The following is a 19,082-nucleotide window of genomic DNA, read 5'->3' as shown; positions in this document are numbered from 1 at the left end:
TGTATTTTTAGGGTATATTTAAAGTGTTCAGTATATATTTTTCTAATGACTACTTGAAAACATTCTAAATGCCTATGAATAAACCACGACCCCTATATATTTATTTGCATGTTATTTTTAGGCAGGCACTGCAGTGTATAGGTACCTCCTGAAAGCCCAGTGTACACAGGACTCTGTCTTTAGAGAGCAGTTCTTCTAGTCTCATTGGCCACCATGCCACGATCTTACTCATTTTAGCATTCCTAGAGGGAGCATTCTGTCCTCTCACACATAAAAATATTCTATATACATTTGATGCATAAAAGAATACAGCATAAATGTTGGTGATAGTGAAACACTTGAGTATAACTCTATGAATTAAGCAGATATATGCTATATACGCAAGGGGAAAACACAGTTACAGATGGCCTGAACAGCTCAAGCGGTCTAGGTCTTATGGAGCCCCTTCAGCTTGCCTGGGGCGGGGGGTTGCTCATAACTCATGCTGTGTCATCCCAGGTGAAGTTGGTCCCAGACACTGCATCATGATAAGCTGACTCCCAAAGTCTACCAAGAAAATATGCCTCAACCATTGCTGATTTCTCCATTGGATACAAAGAAGAGAAATGGTTGTTTGAAGTTACTTTAGAATTTTCAAACATGGAACAAATGCTTGTCTTAGTGGTTCACTAGCCACAAGAATCCTCAATTCAACTGGTCCTGCCTAGCAGACAAAGTGATTAGTCTCATGACTGTGAACATTTATAAAAAGCTTTTGCTTACAGTTCTATAAATTGAGGTCCCTCTATTGTGTGGGTAGCACTAGGTGTTTTAGGTTTAAAACAATTCCTTGAATTTGTTCAATATGTTACTTCAGGGGATATCAGGGTAAATAATGCACACACCCCTGTCCTCTAAGAACTCACAATCCAGTAGAGATTCAGACAGATATCTAACTAACTCCATATAAAGTAGAGTGAGATTCCCCCAAAATCTTAACAATTATGATCTACACATCACTTCACAAAAAGAAAAATTTATTGCCACATTGTTCATTTTGCATATTCTGATTTCTCACTAGTACCTACTCAAAGAAGATTATGAATCACTTAAGAGATTTTAAGGTATCGCAAAACTTCTTAAGTTATGTATGGAAGATGTGGATCACATCTCTAATCTGAGTCTCTACTTTACTTAATTTATAATTCCACTGGTGGCTCATGCAATAATACTAAAGTCCTGAACTTTCTAGTAAGCAATGATTTTCCTCTGGAATCAAGATGAATGTCCCAAAAACTTCCCATTTTGGTCACTAGGCCTTGCAGGACTTCTTGTTGCCTTTGCAGTGCTAAGAGGATACTCCTCTTCATCTACCCCCAGGGGAAGTCAGGCAGACTTTCACTATTAAAAGGCTCCTTGGGGACTTTTTTGGAGGTCTCGGCTGCTAGTCTTTCCTGATATTGTCCTTTCAAGTGCAGTACAGGAAATAATGAATTAATGGATGTAAATGTATTTTCTGTTCCTAAAAGCTAACCTACGGATGACTGTTTGCAGGACCCTAAACAGATTCACCTCAAACAAATACTAGACAAATCTCATTAATTATTTGTGTTTCTTTCAAATAGAAAAAGAAAAAGAGGCCCAAGGATGTCAATTGTTTTGGCCGAGGTCACAATGTTTAGAATTATTAAAGAGTTTCTTTGGTTTTAGACTCCAAATAATAGGAATAGGGCATAGAATGTGATGTTAATAATCCTGGAAAGAACCATCACTGATAGCACTTTTTCTTTTTTCCCAAATGATGTGGGACCTATGTCCATAGGTAATTCCTGATCGGTGAAGAGCAGAGTGGAGTTTTGGGAAGGAGGAATGTAGATCTGAAATACCTGGATTCAAACCCAGATAATGGCAGCAGAATGGCCGTTTTATCCAAGGAACGCCTGAAAGCATCCCAGCACAATTTGTGGGAGAAAACAGATGCAGTATCGGCCTGGCACTTACAGTATGAATATCTCCCTGGATGACTGTGTATGAGCCAGGAAACTGTTTCTAGAGACCTACTCTGCCAACAGGTGTCGGGATGACCTCAGCCAAGTCGTTTATTTATCCAAATCTCCATTTTATCATCTGTAAAAGGGTCTAACATTCTCTAGGGATTATGTTTGCTCAAAATCTTATGCTTGGTTTAAAGCTTCCTCTTTGCTAAATGTTGGTAGCTTTACATTGTCCCTCAGTTATCTGAAGCAAATGAAGTGATTCTAGGATTGAGCTCTAGGTATTACATGTTTTCCCAAGTTAAAGGTGATTTGGCCTCTTTGCTCAGTATCAGAAATTTGCTGGGGCAAGAGTCAGTACATTCAAAAGAGGATGAAGAAGGTCTTCTGGCTGGGTTGCCAGTTTATGCTCAGTCCCAAGAAAAGTGATTCCAGATAATGTAGTGAGTGTCAGGATAGGCATTTGCCAACCAGCTTGGTCTTCTCCAAAGACCTACCCAGGCCTTAGATACACAGGTCAGGAGACAACAGGCTGTTGCCCTAGAGACTCCCATGATCAGCTGCCTACTCCTTCCCCAAGTCCCATGTGGGAACCACTGTGGTGGAGATTTAGTAAAAACACAGCAGACGACAACTTCTTTTTTAATTCCTGGGGGAAAAGCCCATAAACTTTTACATGAAAAAACTGTTTCTTTAAAGGTCTAAATATAAAACATGATTCCAGGTTTCATTAGCATTTCATTTGGTCTTGATATATGTATTTTTTCACCTTTCTAGACATATGTAATCTGTAGGGTCAAGTACCTTCAAACAACCATGATCTCCAATTGCAATAAAACACACATTTTTTAGTAGAAAATAAAAGCCTGTTATAAGTCCCTCTCTACTCAACAAATATAACATCTTTAGAAAACAACAGAAGGTGCTAAAATGGTCCTCATTTTTTTAAAAAATGTGATTGTTATTTTCTATAGTCACAAGTCTGCAACAAATTCAGTTTTGGAAAGAAAAAAATAAAGGAGGAAAGAGGGGTTCCAAATCATGAAATTATACAAAGTTCTTTCTTATTTTTGAAGGAGGAAATACATGATAAATAGGCAATCAGCTTTTTGAGCAGACTTGTATAACGTACCTGCTCTGTGCTAGGCACAATTCTGGGGCTCCAGAAGATACACAAGAACACATGAAGTATCACGGTCCCTGATATGGCATTCATTACACTACCCTCACTGTTTTTATAAATATTTGAAGGTTATCATAATTTTAAAAAATGTTTACTGATACCCAGGCTCCAATATCACACAACTATGAGAGATGTGCTATATGGGTACCTCTCCATAATATGTAATTATATATTACACAAATATGTGATGCTGGTAGATATGGAGCTACCTGTAAGTCATGGGGTAGGAGGAGAATACATGCTGGCTTGAGGATAAACATGACAATAGAAAGGGGGTTCAATGTGGGCCCTGGTGAGACGACCGTGGACCTTCAAGCATAAAACATCCTGAATGCAGCTGGTGACCCCTTCCCAAACCGACACATCTGAATTATAATACCCTTAACTCCACCCTCTTTAGTAAAAGAGTTAGAAACTGCTCCAAGCAAGTCTGACTTTATATAATAGGTCATAGAAACAAACTATTGAGTTGCTATTGGTCACCGATCAAGTAAGTTTCTCACATTAGAGACATCAACTCATGGTGAGGAAGGAAATGACAGAGAGAGTAAGGGGGAAGAGGGGAGAAGGAGAAATCTAAAACAAAACAAGGTGAGAAAAAAGAACCCGCCTCAGCCTGTGATAACCCTGCTCTGATCACTGAGTTAGAGATAGTAGAGATAGTCGGAGATGGATGGAACTTCCCCGACCCTCAGCCCCTGCCCCAGACTCGCCTAACGTAGCAGGACCTAGTTGTGTGTCTTTTCCAGCAAAATGTTCCATTGAGGTTTTCTGACATGAGACTCATTAACTCCCTGAAATCCAAAGAACTCAGTGAAGTGATTCTTTGTGATCTGGTTGAACCCCACTGAGGGAAAAATTCACCTACGGGACTGCAGACACCAACTGTCACCTTCGTCCGTACTCATCAAAGGTGAGCCCTTTGGCTCTTGGAGTTTTCATGCAAAGCACTAAGGCCACCTGCCCTATGTTTGCATCTATAGAAAAACGACACACTGAAAACAAGTAATGGCAGGCTGAAACACTTTAGATTTTCTGAAAAAGTAGAAAAGAAAAAACTTAAGATAAACTCTGATTTGCCTTTTGGCAGTCCACGCTCCTAAGTGCTATTTAGTAGATAGAATTCATGCTGCCTTTTGCCCACCCAAATAAATGAACAGTTAAATTTAGAAAGATGATAAATGGGGTGGTGGTCTCTTCTATATTTTAAAAATAAATTAGTAATAGCATTTCTCTAGAGAAAAACTTGTCTTTTTTTGCTTAAAGCATTCAATGTACATAAAGTACACCAAACTTTTCAGGAATAGATTTACTACATACACTATTCTGATATACCACGAACTACCAGCTGCCAATGGCATGTCTCTATATGTAAACTGCACCTGCACAGGTCGCTTTGTACAGAAAATCTGAAAGTCACCTCCAGGAAGAACTTAACTGCCTGAATGGTCAGGAAACTTGGAGAAAAAACAGATCTTTGAGGTCTGGAGAAGAGTTTTTAAATGTCACTCTTTATAGCTGTCTTACTCAAAACTTATTGTCATGCCTATTTAAATTATAAAATAATGCTGAAAAAACTGCCTTTTGCTTCTGCTACTTGCAAATCAACTACCAGTTCTGTAATACTGATAATAATAATTACTATTTATTCAGTGTTTTTCCAGGCCCTCAGCTAATAGTGAATATGTAGTATCTCATAATGCTCACAATAAGCCTCTGATGTTGGTTATATTATTACTCATGAGGAAACAGAAGCAGAGAGACATTATATAATTTGCCCAACCTCATACAACAGTAAACAGTGAGACTGGGGTGTTTAGTTCCAGAGCTCCCTTTTAAACAGCTACCTGCCCACACTGGTTGATTTTAAAAGACTCCTTCTTATCACTTAAAACTCTCGAAGCTTCACTTTAACTGACCATTCCAGGTTTATCTCTTATATTTTAAGAGTTCCTGACATAGATCCCAGACTCTGGACAAAATTGGACTGGCCACTTTTCCATCCATTCTGAACTTTCTCCATTTTACAATTTTATTCATGGTATTTCCTCAATGTAAAATGCAGTCACTTATTAAAAGCAGAGGGAGAATTAAAACCACTTTAAAATTTATACATATAGATATAATAATTATAAAGGCTAACATTTATTGGTCAATTACTATATGCCAAAAAGTGTGTTAATCCATTTACATAGCTATATCATGAATGCAATTATGTGTAATAATACCGGTAGCTATTTTCACCCTAATGCTACAGATGAGGAAACCAAGTCTTAGGGAAGTTTCGTATCTTGTCTAAAACAACTTAACTCATAAGCACTAGAGTGACAACCCAAATTCTAACTGTCTGACTCCAAGGAGCAATCTGTCAACCATACATTCTAGGCTGCATCTATCCCAAATTCTCATTTGCATTATAGTCATTTGAGAGTTTTTTTAATCTCCCTGCTAAACAGTACACTTCAGACAAAGTCAAGATTTTCATTTCTGAACATCCCCTACCCCAACACACACAGTTTGTGGAAGTGACTCAAGTAAAGGCAAGGAATTCGAAAGTAAAATGTCCATTTCAAGGTTTCTGGGAAGTCTTGAATCTCTGGGAGAAGCCCCCTTCCCTGCCCCCTTGAAGCACTGCCTATGTTAAACCTGCACTATTTGTGCCCTTGGGTAGACTGCAGACATGCAGAAAGGGCCAGTGTGTGGAGGGTCCTCCTCTCCACAGCTCTGCCAGATCAGGTGGAAATGATTCCCAATCCTCATCCTCCCCTTGTTGTGAATGCTGTGTGGAAGCATTGTAGCTTATGAACATATTGGAACTAACTTTAATTCAGGCTTCTCAAAGATTATAAAGCCTCAGAGACTGGAAAATTAGGTTAAAAAATTTTAAGGGTCATTCTTCCTTTTTTTAAAAGATTGTATTTATTTATTTTTAGAGATAGGGGATGGGTAGGAGAAAGAGGGAGAGAAATATCAATCAGTTGCCTCTCATCTTTGCCGCAACCGGGGACTGAACCTGCAACCCAGGCAATGTGTTCTGACCAGGAATTGAAACAGTAACTGTTCATTTTGCAGAATGATGCCCAACCAACAGAGCCACACTGGTCAGGGTGGTAAAAATTTTAAAGGATCATATTCCTTGGGAGATTTCTTATATTCCCAGTTATACTGCCAGTAGGTAGTCTGAGAAACATGTACTGAAGTTAAAGAAAGCTATTTAAACATACCAGAGGCAGAAGATATTGATAAATCTGATTTGGATTCTAAAAATGGACAAAGACTTCAGTCAGCGAAATCTGAAACCACTTCTAATTTTATCTGACCCATCTGGTTACATGCTGGTTCTTGAGATAATCTCAGTGCCTGTGGAATCACAGAGAACTACTGTACTGCCACAGTACATGGAAAGAACACTGGCTTTAGAGTCAGGAGACAGGGATTCTAGGTATAGTCAGACCATCACTTAACAGCAGAGTAAGCACAAGGAAGTTATACTGCCCCTATGAGCCTCACTTTCATATATAAAATGGGGACAATCTGATGTACTGATTTTGTATTATTAATACAAAATCCCACGTGAAATACTTTGCAATTTGTAAGTTCTACAACATAAAATGCACTCATCAATGAAGACAAAATTGTAGCCAATATAACAACATATTTGATGAGAGAATAGGATTTTCTCTCTCCATCTCATTCTTTTCTTCCTACCTCTATTCAATTATTTAACAGATATTAATTAAGTGCCTAATGTGTGCCAGACACTGTATTAGGTGTTGAGAATACAGTGGAAACTAGTCAGATAAGACACCTTGTGAGCGAGGGAGGAAGGAGACAATCGATGAATGTGTAAATAAATGAATGAGCAATTTCAGATGATGACTAGAAGGTGAAGGGACTAGCCAAAGAACATAAATGCATGACCCATAGACATAGACAATGGTGTGGGGATTGACTGTGGGAATTGGGGGTGGGCTGGATAGAGGGGCAAAGGGGGAAAATTGGAACACCTGTAATAGCATAAACAATATCATATTTAAAAGGAAAAAAAAAACATTTCATAGGATGAGAAAGACTAAGACCATGGTGATGATTACAAAAGACCTTTCTGAGGAGACAGCATGAGGGCTGCAATCTGAATCATCACATACAGTCTCTGGTGCAGAAGAGAGAAAGAGTGGGCAGAGTATTCCAGAAAGAGACAACAGCAACAGCAAGTCCCTAAGACCTCAATGACCTTGGCTGAACATTTTACACTCAACATTTGAATGTAGTTTCCCAGTTGTAACGTTGGAGCTACCATGTTTTTTATACAGAGTTGTAGTCAGTATTAACAAAGCTTGTGTGTGCATGCACACACAGTTGTTAAAAGAGGAACAGACAGTACTGGCGTGGAGTAGGTGCATCATAAATGGTAATTATGATTTTTCAGCACCTATTAACTCAGTAGTTACTTTGTGACTAATCCTACACTGGGCCCTGGAAATACAAAAGTACACAACACACACATAAGCATGCTCCCAAGCAGATCAGAGTCTGGCCAGGGAAACAAGCAGTAAATAAGTCTTACAAATTATTAAATTACAACTGTGTCACAATGCAAAGCATAGACTGTCAGGAGAGAGTGACATAGTCTAGGCTAGGATTAAGAAAAGGCTTCTTTGAGTAAGTAACATATAAACTGAGACCTCAAAGATGAGTTGGACCGGCCACAGGAAGGGCCAGGAATAAACTAAGTGGAGGAAACAGAGCATGTGAAAGCCTCTCTGTAAGCTATTTGATAACTGTTATAACATTATAGCAAATTCCTAAATGAACAAGTAGCTCAGAGAGGCGATAACTCCAATTCATGCTCTTAATTACAATGCTCCTATCTCCCTCCATACCATCTGAAAAGTTGTACCACCCAGACAGCTTTCCATTTTGGGCGCTGAAAGACTCAAACACTTACAGGACAGCATGGTTCTAAGAAAAATGGGAAACATACAGAGCAAAGAAGAAAAATGTGAATAATAGAGTCATAAACGCAGAAGCCACTGAGAATATTCTATAGGAAAAACCCTTATGACATGACTAACCCAAGAGCTGGCATTATCATTTCAGACTGCGACGCTACCCTGGTGATCTGACTGCTCAGCCTAAATGTTCTTGGAGGCAGAGACGTTCCCTTCCCTTTCTCTTCTTGGACAGACCTGCTCAGTGTTGACCAGATGTAAACACTAGCCACATACCCTCCAAACACAATGATCCCTCTTTCCCTGATGGCTGCAGAGTCTTTTCTTTGGTGTGAGACAGCATGACGTCCCAATCATCTAGGGAGTCATTATTTGATGATGTGCTAACAAGACCACATTTAATCCTGCATGCGCTCAGATTTCCCCAACAACACAAGCTCTAGATGACAGGCAGTTGTACGCGCATGCCCTCTGGGGTCGGGTTAGGGGACCCATGGATGTGGCTCTAGCTTGGAAGCTGGACAGCAGCACACACGTGGGAACCAGGCTTTCCCTGAGAGCAGATAGCAACCCAACCTAGTCCTCCAGGCCCACAGTGGCCTCTGTAAAGACAATGGTTCCCATGTCCTCCCTAATTCACTCCCCCTTACTCAAGCATCTGCATGGAAGGCACAAACATCTCTTTGTCCACAAAACAACAATCTCTCCACTTGAGTCTCGCACTGAGAAGTCACACTGCATTTGGAAACTTAGGCCTGTATCTGCAGCTCTGGCAAGATAAACCATAGCACCAGGGTCATTTATCCCGCTGCCATTCCTTCCAAGGACATGTTACCCACTCAGAGGAACAGGCTAGTTTCAAATGCATGCGCCTGAAGATCTAAGTTGACTCTACTTTCCAAACATCTACCCATCTTTAGAAAGGTTCCCAGTTCACTTCCTCTAAGACCCTTTACCTGACCCTTACCCAGGAAAGGCTGACTGTCCTCTCACCTGAGCCCTAGTCCGCAAGGTTCTGCAGGGCGCCTCAAACACACCCTCTAGGTTACTTCATTTCTTCTCTGTCTCTCTCTTTCTCTGTTGCTATCTGTCAGCTACATAGACAATAAGCACCTTAGGAAAGCTTCTGTCACATTCCTCTTCAGCAACTCCTAGGTCATCAGTAAGCAACTGACTGAACAGCTCACTGATTAACTCACTCACAAATGGGGTGAGTGGACACATCAGAAACCTCCTCCAAGGTCCTTTCAAACCTGAAAATCCAAAACAAAACACTAGTTGTCCATCTTTGACCACAGCTTTATTGCCTTTATCACCTCATCATGGTAGTAAGGCTGGATCAGGCCCAACATCATGAGTTTTACAGACCCCTGAAGTAAGTGTCATAAGTTCTGTTTTACAGATAAGGAAACTGAGGCTCAGAGAAGCTAAGTGCTTGCCCAAGTACACACAGCTATTAAAGGGAAGAGCTGGGACTTGAACCCAGTCTTTGAGACTGCAAAGCCCAGAGCCTTTACAATATATCACAATGCATTTCATCATACATGGTGACTAGGGCAGAGTGAACATTTGCTAGGCCTCCAGGAATGAATTGCTACATAACACAACTGAAGACCTTAACAAAGAAAACTCTTCGTCGCAGGCCTAAGAGCTATGGGGATACAGGTGACTTGGGCAGTGTTTCTCCAAGCAGCATCTTGCTCTTGTGAAAATGGTCTAACCCACTGGACAGTCTCAAATGAAAAAAATGTGAACAGTGTTATTGACTTAAATTTCCCTATTGAGAATTTCCTCAAACCAGGACTGTTTCATTAGGACTCAATAAATACAATATAATTAATTCAGGGACTGTTGTTCTAGCAGGTGGAATAACAGGAAGGATTTTTTCCCCCTTTTTTTATAAAACCAACATTACAATTTATGCGTTGGGGGAAAGGTAATAAACATGTCTTTAAAATGGATTTGTTCATGCCAAAAGAACCTCTTAAGTATGGTAATAGTAGTCCACAGTGCCCCATGATTGCAAGGAGAATTTTACTACCCTTCATGATTCCCCATTATTTCATCCAAAGGTTGGACCACAACCCAGAATGGCTTTTGCTCCTCGGTTCTGCAGGCACTGGAGCTTCTGGGGAGGCCGGAGGAAGTGGAACACAACATGGACACAGCCATGGGCACCCCACGAGGAAACAGCCCAGGCAGAGCCAACAGAGCGGGGGAGATACTGAGGTTTGCGGAGTCCGTGCCACACACCAACTCCCAGCCCTTCACAAACATGATCTCACTCCATCTTCAAAAACACCCTGCAAGACAGACATCATTAGCCCCACTTTACAGATCAGAAAATGGAGGCTAGGTAAGTCAAATTACTCAAATGTATGTAGCAAGTTAATGGACACCTGAGATTTGAACCCTGCTCTATCCTCCATACCTTGCAGTGCCCATATGATTCTGTGAAAAGAGAAAGTACCTCTTTCTTTGGCCTTTCCTGCTTTTTATTCTGAGCCCCTCTCCCCATTCCTGATGGTTAAAAGCCCCATTTAATCCCATTGGTTTTACTGAAGTTATATCCATACCTCATTGGTTAAACTGTAACCTTTTAAATAAGAGCATCAGGTTTCAAATTTTTCATTTTTCCTTCTTTTATCAAGAAAACATAAGCAGACTCTATGCTACCTGCATTACAGCTTAACTATCACAGATGGGAAGGGTCTCAGGAACCATCTAGTCTACCCATTTTATTTAGAGATGGGCAAACAAGTTAAGAAAGGCCACATGATTTGCATGAAGTCACATATTTTAATGGTGGCAGTCATGCCCCACCTTGGCCTCCCATCTGGGATATCACTCTCTCCAGGCCAAGTGGCTTGATGGAAGAATCCATCACTATATTAGAACTGCTACAAAAAAAGCAGCCCCAACAGCAAGATGAATGGAGACAACATAAATGTCCACCAATACAGGAGTAAGTGGGTAAACTGTAGTATAAAGGAATATTACAATATAAAGGAATTAACTAGATTTGTAACTCTCAAAACAAAAACCAGCAAAAATAATTTTCAATAAGATAAACATGTTAGGGAAAAAAACATTTCTATTGTACAAAATATAATGTAATATATTGGTTGCAGACATGCCCATATGACATGAAAATGAAGAACATGGACAGAAAAGCATGTTAATGATATGGTCACCTTCAGGGAAAAGAAAATGGAAAAGAGAGTCATGGAAGGGCAGTCCTTAGATTTCAATCTTATAGCTGATAATTTCTTTCCTTAAAATAAGCGAACAGGCAAAGGTAGCCAGAGATGAAAGAAAAAACTTTCAACTTGATCTAACTTCAAAGAGGAGAGACTGAGTTAAAGCAGGGGTACACTCATATTTGAATTAATAGATTTCTGTTTCTTTCCCGGCACAATTGACTTGTAACATTTACAAGTCCATCCTCTAGAATTCTTTTTAAACACTATGTCATTGTCATAATCAAGACAAAAGAAGGAGGCTACAGTGGGGTGTGAGTATCTGTGGTGGGAATGGGTTAAGAGGATCTGTTGCTATTAGAGAAAAGAATCATCTTTAAAGTATGTGGAAAGGCAAAGGTGAGAGAGAGACACCAAACAGACCAAACATGAGGGAAACAGGCCAGCTGCCTCTGAAGATCAACAGTTGAAGGAATCAGATAAGGTGAATAGATCCTTAAATACAAAAAGATTGCCAATGCTGTATGAATGCAAATCAGAGGCTCTTTTGCACGTGAAATTAAATTCAACATCAAGAGGATACCATGGGCACATAAGAGTCCTGTGAAGGCCACAATGTAAAATTTCATATTAATCTAAAGGAGAAAATCTTTTTCTAAAGAACTATTTCAAAAATAAGCCATCTTTCCTTCCCGTTGAACCCTTTAAATCTTCAACAGAACGTGAACGTTGGGACAACCCATGGGGCGCTGGCTCCAGAAGCACAGCTGGAACACGGAAGAACTCTCACTTTCAGGTTTAGAATTTTCACCTCAAAACAGTGCAGGGTGTTGGTCAGGACTTGAGCTTGTCAGGATCCTGGTAGAATAGATTGTAAGTCAGAGAGCAAAGTTTTCTTCTTTTCTTCTATGCGAGGGAACAGCATGAGTGAAAGGGGTCCCCAACTTTCAGGGCTTTATTTTTATCTGGAGATCAATTTCTACAAGTTCATAGTCTGCTCTGAAGATCACCAGCATCACCTGAGATTCAGCCAGAGCCAGGCTGCTCTGAATGAGTGATTAGTATTCACTCCACAAGAAAAACATTATCTTTAAAACCAACAGCTATACACTTTGCCCAAAACATTCATTTACTCCACATTAAAGGGATCCACTTGTCTCAGAAAAATTCCATGATAAATCCTCCATTCAGCCATTTCTCCTAAAATGGTTTGTCTTATCAAGTGTAACTTCATAGCCAAACAAATCGGTGGGTTCTTTCCTGAGTGAACCACGGCTCTGGATAGAATCTAAATTAACCTTGTCTTATCACTTCAGGACATCCTCAGGTAATCAGCATTTCAGCCTAAGTGAAGTTTTGGTTACACACATAAATTACTTTCCCAACCCCCCAGCGCAACAAGAAACCCTTTTATTCAGCAGAGGCATTATGAATAATTTCAATTTTCTTCTTCAAAAAGAACTGGCTGAGGAGCTCCGAAACAACTTGTTAGAATTCACTTTGCTCCTTGTTTGTTCCCTGTTCTTTGAATCCCCAAGCAAAACCTTTTTTTTTTTTTTTTTTTACCACAGTACTGTAGTTGAATAAATTCTCTTTCTTCCCCCTCTGGACCATTTGGATAACCTTCCTCAACAGCCTCCCCCTCCAAAGGAAAAAAGAATCTTTATTTCAACACCTTTATTATCACACTGAAGGTGATTGCTATCAACAGTTGTGGCACACTGATCTGCATACAACGACACAGAATGAGTGTGGCCAACTTGTAGCAAACGCTGTCACCTCAATTAAAACTGACCTCTGTCATTTATGTAAATACTTGGCACCTTATGGGTTTTCCGGGTTCCCAGACCACTTCCCCACTGGTTTTTGCTCCCACCCATCACCCCCAGTACAACAGACCCCCTCATCCGTGGTTTTGCCCCCCGCCATGGTCTCAGTTACCCACAGTCAACCCAGGTCTGAAAATATTAAATAGAAACCGCTAGAAATAAACAACTCCTACGTTTTAAATTGCATGCTGTTCTGAGTAGCGTGATAAGAGTATTGCACCATCCTGTTCCATCCTGTCCAGGACATAATGAATTGTCCCTTTGTCCAGCATATCCACGCTGTGTATACTACTCACCCATTAGTCATTTAGTAGCTATGTAGATTATGAGATCGGTTATTAGAGTGAACACTCACATATTACAGTATATTGTTATAACTGTCCTATTTTATTATTACCTACTATTGTTAATCTCTGACTATGCCTAATTTATAAATTAAACTTTATTATAGTCATATATCTATAGAAAATAACACAGTATATATGAGTCAGTACTACCTGCAGTTTCAGGCATCCATGGGGGATCTTGGAACACACCCCTCATGGATAAGGGGGCACTACTGTACTTACACACACGTGATGTCTGTATAAGACCTTAGATAAATGATTTATGATCAATAACCTGGAATGTCCCACAGAGAGGCCTTTATTAGTGTGGTCCCTATTATCTAGCACAGCAAGCTTAAACAGTGAGCACTTGGCGACTTTATAAAATAAATAAATGAGCACATTAAGAGTGTGAACCTCTTGAGCCCCAATAATGAGGATCTGGGGTGCCCCACTACAGTGACCTGCCTAATATAAAACAGGCCAGCTCCAATTTAGCCCTGAGAGCTTCAGAGCTTTACAACTCCTAAGGCCCCCAGATGGGAATAAACGAAGAAAGAAAAAACCCTGAGTGGGAAGGGAGGGAGGGAAGCAGCAGGGCGAGGCAGCTAAGTGGGAGGAGTGGGGAATCAGAAAGACCAATTGCTTGCTAAAACAACACTTATGGAGCACTTCCTACATGCCAGACATACTAACTCATTTAATCTTCTCAAAGCTTTTGCTGTTGCCTTTCCAGAAGGGAAGGCTTAGAACCAGAGAAGTTACGCCACTTGCCTAGAGTGACACAACTAGTAACAGGCAGAGTCAAGTCTTGAACTTGGAGAATCTGACTGCAAGGCCCAAGACCCCATACCGCACTTACCAAAATGTATCCCCATAGAATACACTGCGTTCTTTGGGTACCCAATAGGTGTGGAGTGAAAAAATAAAAACGTGGTCAAAGGCAAATCTGGAAAATGGCAAGTTAAACGGGTTTTGCTAAAAGACTTCGTAGAGCTTCTGAATTGCTAATGAGCACTGTAAACCTCCAAGGGGTGAACAGAGTAGGGATATGTCCCAAACTTACTTGACTAGAGGCTTTTTCTCGGGGAAGCATCTTGCTGGACCAGATGACACTTTCAGAAGCAGAAGCTTTGTATCTGCTCCTCATCCAGTTCCACTCCTCTCACCTACACAAGACAGGAAACCACTCACATTTGCCCGTTGCCCTCTCAAACTATGTACCTGCCCAGCTCTCTCCATAGGTGTCTGTCTTTGAGGATTTCATAAAGGAAAGTTTTCAACTCCTGTTTGTCCCTTCTGTGAAATTTGGCATTAAATCATTACAATCAAAAAGGATATCCTACTCTACTCAAATCTCAGAAAGAATTCTTCTTAGAAAAGCCCACAAAGTTGATGGCTCTTATACACCACTGACAGAAGCATTAATGATTCGCTTAAATATAACAACTGAAAGACATCTTCTGTCTTGTGGAAGGATCCTGGCAGGTGAGGCACTTTTCTGATAACTGTCTTGGAGTCAATTACATGACAAGTGCTCGTTCTATAAAGCCCAGTTGGTCAAAGTTCAGTAAATATCCTTAAGCAGAGAGAGGAATTGCAGGTAGCTATTTCTTTTTTATTAAGTTTATTGGGGTGACATTAATAAAATTTCAAGTGTACAATTCTATGATACATCACCTATATATTGCATTGCATGTCCACCACCCAAAGTCAAATCTTCTTGAATACAATGAGTGTCCTAACTATTCACACCAACACTTAAGACAATCAGGAGTTCCCTGGGCATTTCAGAGGTCAACCCAAAAACTGAGTGGTAAATCTGACCACCTTGGAATAAGCCAAACTCCAAGCTGATTAATGATGCAGTGGAGAAGTTGCCGAAGAGTCCTGAAGGAGGGACATCATTTAGCAGGTATGTCTTAGATTCCTAATCATAGCTGTTGAGTCACCAGATTAAGACCTCTAAAATATTGCCCTCATTATGTCACTCCTCTGCTCACAAACATTCTATGGCTCCCTAGTGCCAATGAAACAAAGTTCAGACTTCATAGCCTGGCATGTTCTTCACAACCTGCCTCAACTCCACCTTTCTGGCTGCACTCCACCAGATTCCCCATATGGTCTTCCTTCCCCTTTTTTTCCCTTTCATGTCAAGCCCACTCCACACCCACCTCCATCATGAGGCCCCTTCCACCTCTATCCCAGTCCATGTATGTCATCTGAAACTCTGGAATGCTTTCCACCCTGAAAGTTTCCCCTAATCACAAAGCCACCTGAACCGTGTTTGATTCTTTTTTCAGCTTAGGAGGGGAAGTGACCTCTCTGCAGCTGACAACTTCCACTGGAGTTCAGCAATTCTCCTATTTTCTGGAAGATGAAATGCTCTACATCTTCCATGCCTGTGGTTTATATTTCAGCAAGTGGTGTCAGCGCTGATATAGTAACCTCCCATTTTTATTGAGCAGAACACAATGTAATTGATGACATCTGCTGGGGCTGATATTTTAAGTGAAGGCTATTCTCAGAACTGCCTTCTCTCCCCATGGCTCTGTATATAAATAGCCAACAGCAGCTATACCTGAGGCACAGGATGGGGCCTCTCAGCTGAAGTCCTCAATTATACCCCATAAAATCAGGAGGTTTTCTGGGTGATTTATATTGGGTTGGCCAAAAATTTCATTTAGCTTTTTTCTATATGATGGATCTAGTAGTGCTTAGTTGTCTTTAACTTCATTCCAAACAATTTTGTTAGACTGTATTGTGATAGCTGTCATATCAGCATTTATTAAAAAAAACTTATCAAAATTGGTGAATTTTTGTGCAGCCATTTTAATATTGAGGATAGAAGAAAATATGCAACATTTTCAGCATATTATGCTTTATTATTTCAAGAAAGGTAAAAACACCACTGAAATGCAAAAAAAAAAAAAAAATGATGTGTACAGTGTATGGAGAAGGTGCTGTGACTGATCGAAACTCTCAAAAGTGGTTTGCAAAGTTTCTTGGTACTACTGACATTTTGCCCAAATAAGTCTTTGCTGTGGGGCTGTCTTATACATTAGAAGATACTTAGCGGCACCTCTGGTCTCTACCCACTAGCATCCCATAGCAGGAGATAGCTGACATACTCAAAATATCCAAATCAATAGTTATTGGTGAAAAATTAAAAAATGTCTTTTATTTTACAGAAAAAATAAAACATATGGACTTTTTGGCTGGCCCAATATAAACAGATCTGGCTTTCAAGCCTGCAAAGGTACAAACAGAGGGAGCAGGGGGCAGGGCTCTGCTGGAAATAGTGGCCATCATACTCTAGTCTTTTGGTTAAACAGATTTAAATACCATGTTCTTTTTGGTGCTCAGTTTCCGTGTTAACCCTCCAATCAAGGGAAGCTATCATTTATATCCCCAAGGGGCAAATGATGCCCAGCTTCATGCATTACCTTTCCAATATGTATTAATAACAGGAAAAATGTATTCTCTGGGTAAAGTTCTTGCATTTTGCTTGCAAGTCTTGGGGAAGTGTTAATCTGGCAGTTATTTAGGCAACATTGATCCTTATGGGACAAGAACCTATTTCCGGTTCAGTTCCATGGCCAGTTGAGGTATCTCTGTAAGCAAAATCCTGACAGGGATGTTTACAGAGGGGCGTGTTTTCAGACACAGATAATATCCTGCTCTGCATCTGAGTGTTCTTCCAAAATGAAGGTACAGCTTTTCAAAGGAAATTTTCAGAAATTTTGATGGAAAATTGCTAAACTAAATTACAAATACCTTCCTATGCTCTAATTGGAGGTTGCTAAGATATATATAAGCCCAGACAGATCCTCTGAAGAAAGTCTTCTTTGGTATGTGCTCCCTACACATGCATGCACACCAACTCCCCCTCCTATAGACTCCCTGCTTCCACACTCCAACCTGCATCGCAGCCTTTAACAACAGACACTACTGCTGTTATTGACTGTGTTATCTCCACACTGAGAGCTCCTCCAGGGTGGGCACCACATTTTTTTGCTTTATCCCCAGAACCTGGCTTGGTGCCTATGCACACAGTAATATTTCAATCAATGTTTGAGAATGAACAAATGCATGAATGTATGAATGAATAGAATGGTGTCCTACTTGAAGTCATGAGCTGAAATACATATGTGGGAATCTTAATACCAATTTTGCTCATAAGAAAACTAGAGTCCGGAGAGAAAGTGTCACCCACCAAAATGACAGAGAGAAGGCAGAAAGGAGCACCTTCTACCCTGTTACAGGTCAATGCCATCCTTGATTTCTTTGTGTCAAGTTGGCCATCACGATCCCATCAAATACTCAAGCTACACAACTGAAACTCATCCTCAGAAGTGTGAACCTTGAGACTTAGTTATGTTTTTTCTCCGAGTGTCAGCATTAATTGCATACAGGTACTTAAATACAACCTACCATCATTTTCAGCAGGCAAGGTCTGTACCGGCAGCAGCCACACATGGAACAGGAGGAACAGGTTCGTGATTCACGGCAGCCTCACTGTGTCTTAAATAAGTCACAGGAGGGCCCAGTGGCAATCTACATCGGCCCCAGGACACGGGCTTTATGGTGTGAGGGGAGGAGCCCTCTGAGGACCACACTCAAACCCAAGTGGTCAGTGAGCCAGCTCTGAAACAAGCTTTTGTTCAGAAACCATGACGAAGTTATTTAACAAACACAAATATTAGTGCTATTGAAAGCCTCTTGTGATTAACCTGTTTCTAGAAAGAAAGTTTCATTTTTATGCTTCATGTGAATTGGGCAGCGTCTTTCAGGCATAGTTCCTTCCATGAATGAAATCACTGGATTCAGCCCAACAATGCAGCAGATTAATTTATAACCACTTTTCTTTTTTCTTTTTCTTTTTTTTTTTAACAAAAGCCAGTAGTGATTATTGTGATCAATTCGAATACATTTTTTTTCTCAACCTGTCTTAGGCAATCTCAAACAAATAACCAATCTGATAAAAAACAGTTTCAACCACACCAGTCAATTCAGTTCCCAAAGTCAATAAAATAAGGCAGCTAGCTGGCCTATGTGGAAACCATAACTCGGCATGAAAGGAAGGAAAAAAGAGACAGTGCTTCCCATGAAATATACAGCAAGAAATATGGCATCCTTTACCTTGGTCAAAGGGCTTGTTGGGATTCCAGTTTCTGAAATAATCATCCTATATAAGGAAAAAATAGAAAACAAAGGTCAGACTTCAGAAAACGTCTCATGTAACTGCATAAAAAGCTGCCTTTCTCCCCACCTCCCAAAACACAAAGGAAAACAGTAGCGACTTAGAACTCTTTCCCAAAACAGACATTAACATGCAATCAACAATAACAATTTACTTTTCCAATTCTTGTCTTTCAAACTGTATGTATTAAACTCTGGGAAGAGTAAAAGCATTCCAGCCTCATACAGAAGCAGCAATGCTCTCCTCCGTCTGACAGACCAACCAAACCTTGAGGCCTTCCGAAAGTGTAAGGTGTATTTGCTCTCAATTATACTGCAGCGGACTTGCTGCGCTCGCTAATGATTACGCCTCTTTGTTTGCAACAGCTGATAATTCAACTGTCAACATTTCTTTTACATGGAGACATGTAACTTGTG

General features: G+C 40.4%; 1 protein-coding gene across 1 annotated transcript in view; it reads right to left on the bottom strand.

Moving 5' to 3' along the window:
- Nucleotides 1–19,082, bottom strand: part of SPOCK1 (SPARC (osteonectin), cwcv and kazal like domains proteoglycan 1) — a 488,267-nt gene that overhangs the window by 262,376 nt on the left and 206,809 nt on the right. The window contains exon 3 of the mRNA XM_090288283.1: nt 18,606–18,651. Coding sequence (XP_090144409.1) covers nt 18,606–18,651 — 46 coding nt within the window. The remainder of the gene's footprint in view (nt 1–18,605; nt 18,652–19,082) is intronic.

This window comes from Furipterus horrens, unplaced genomic scaffold (genome assembly GCF_987537825.1).
Source record: "Furipterus horrens unplaced genomic scaffold, mFurHor1.1.pri manual_scaffold_10, whole genome shotgun sequence".
NCBI classification, from domain to species: Eukaryota; Metazoa; Chordata; class Mammalia; order Chiroptera; family Furipteridae; genus Furipterus; species Furipterus horrens.
Note: the sequence above shows the minus strand (reverse complement) of the source record. Positions and strands in the feature narration are given on the sequence as shown.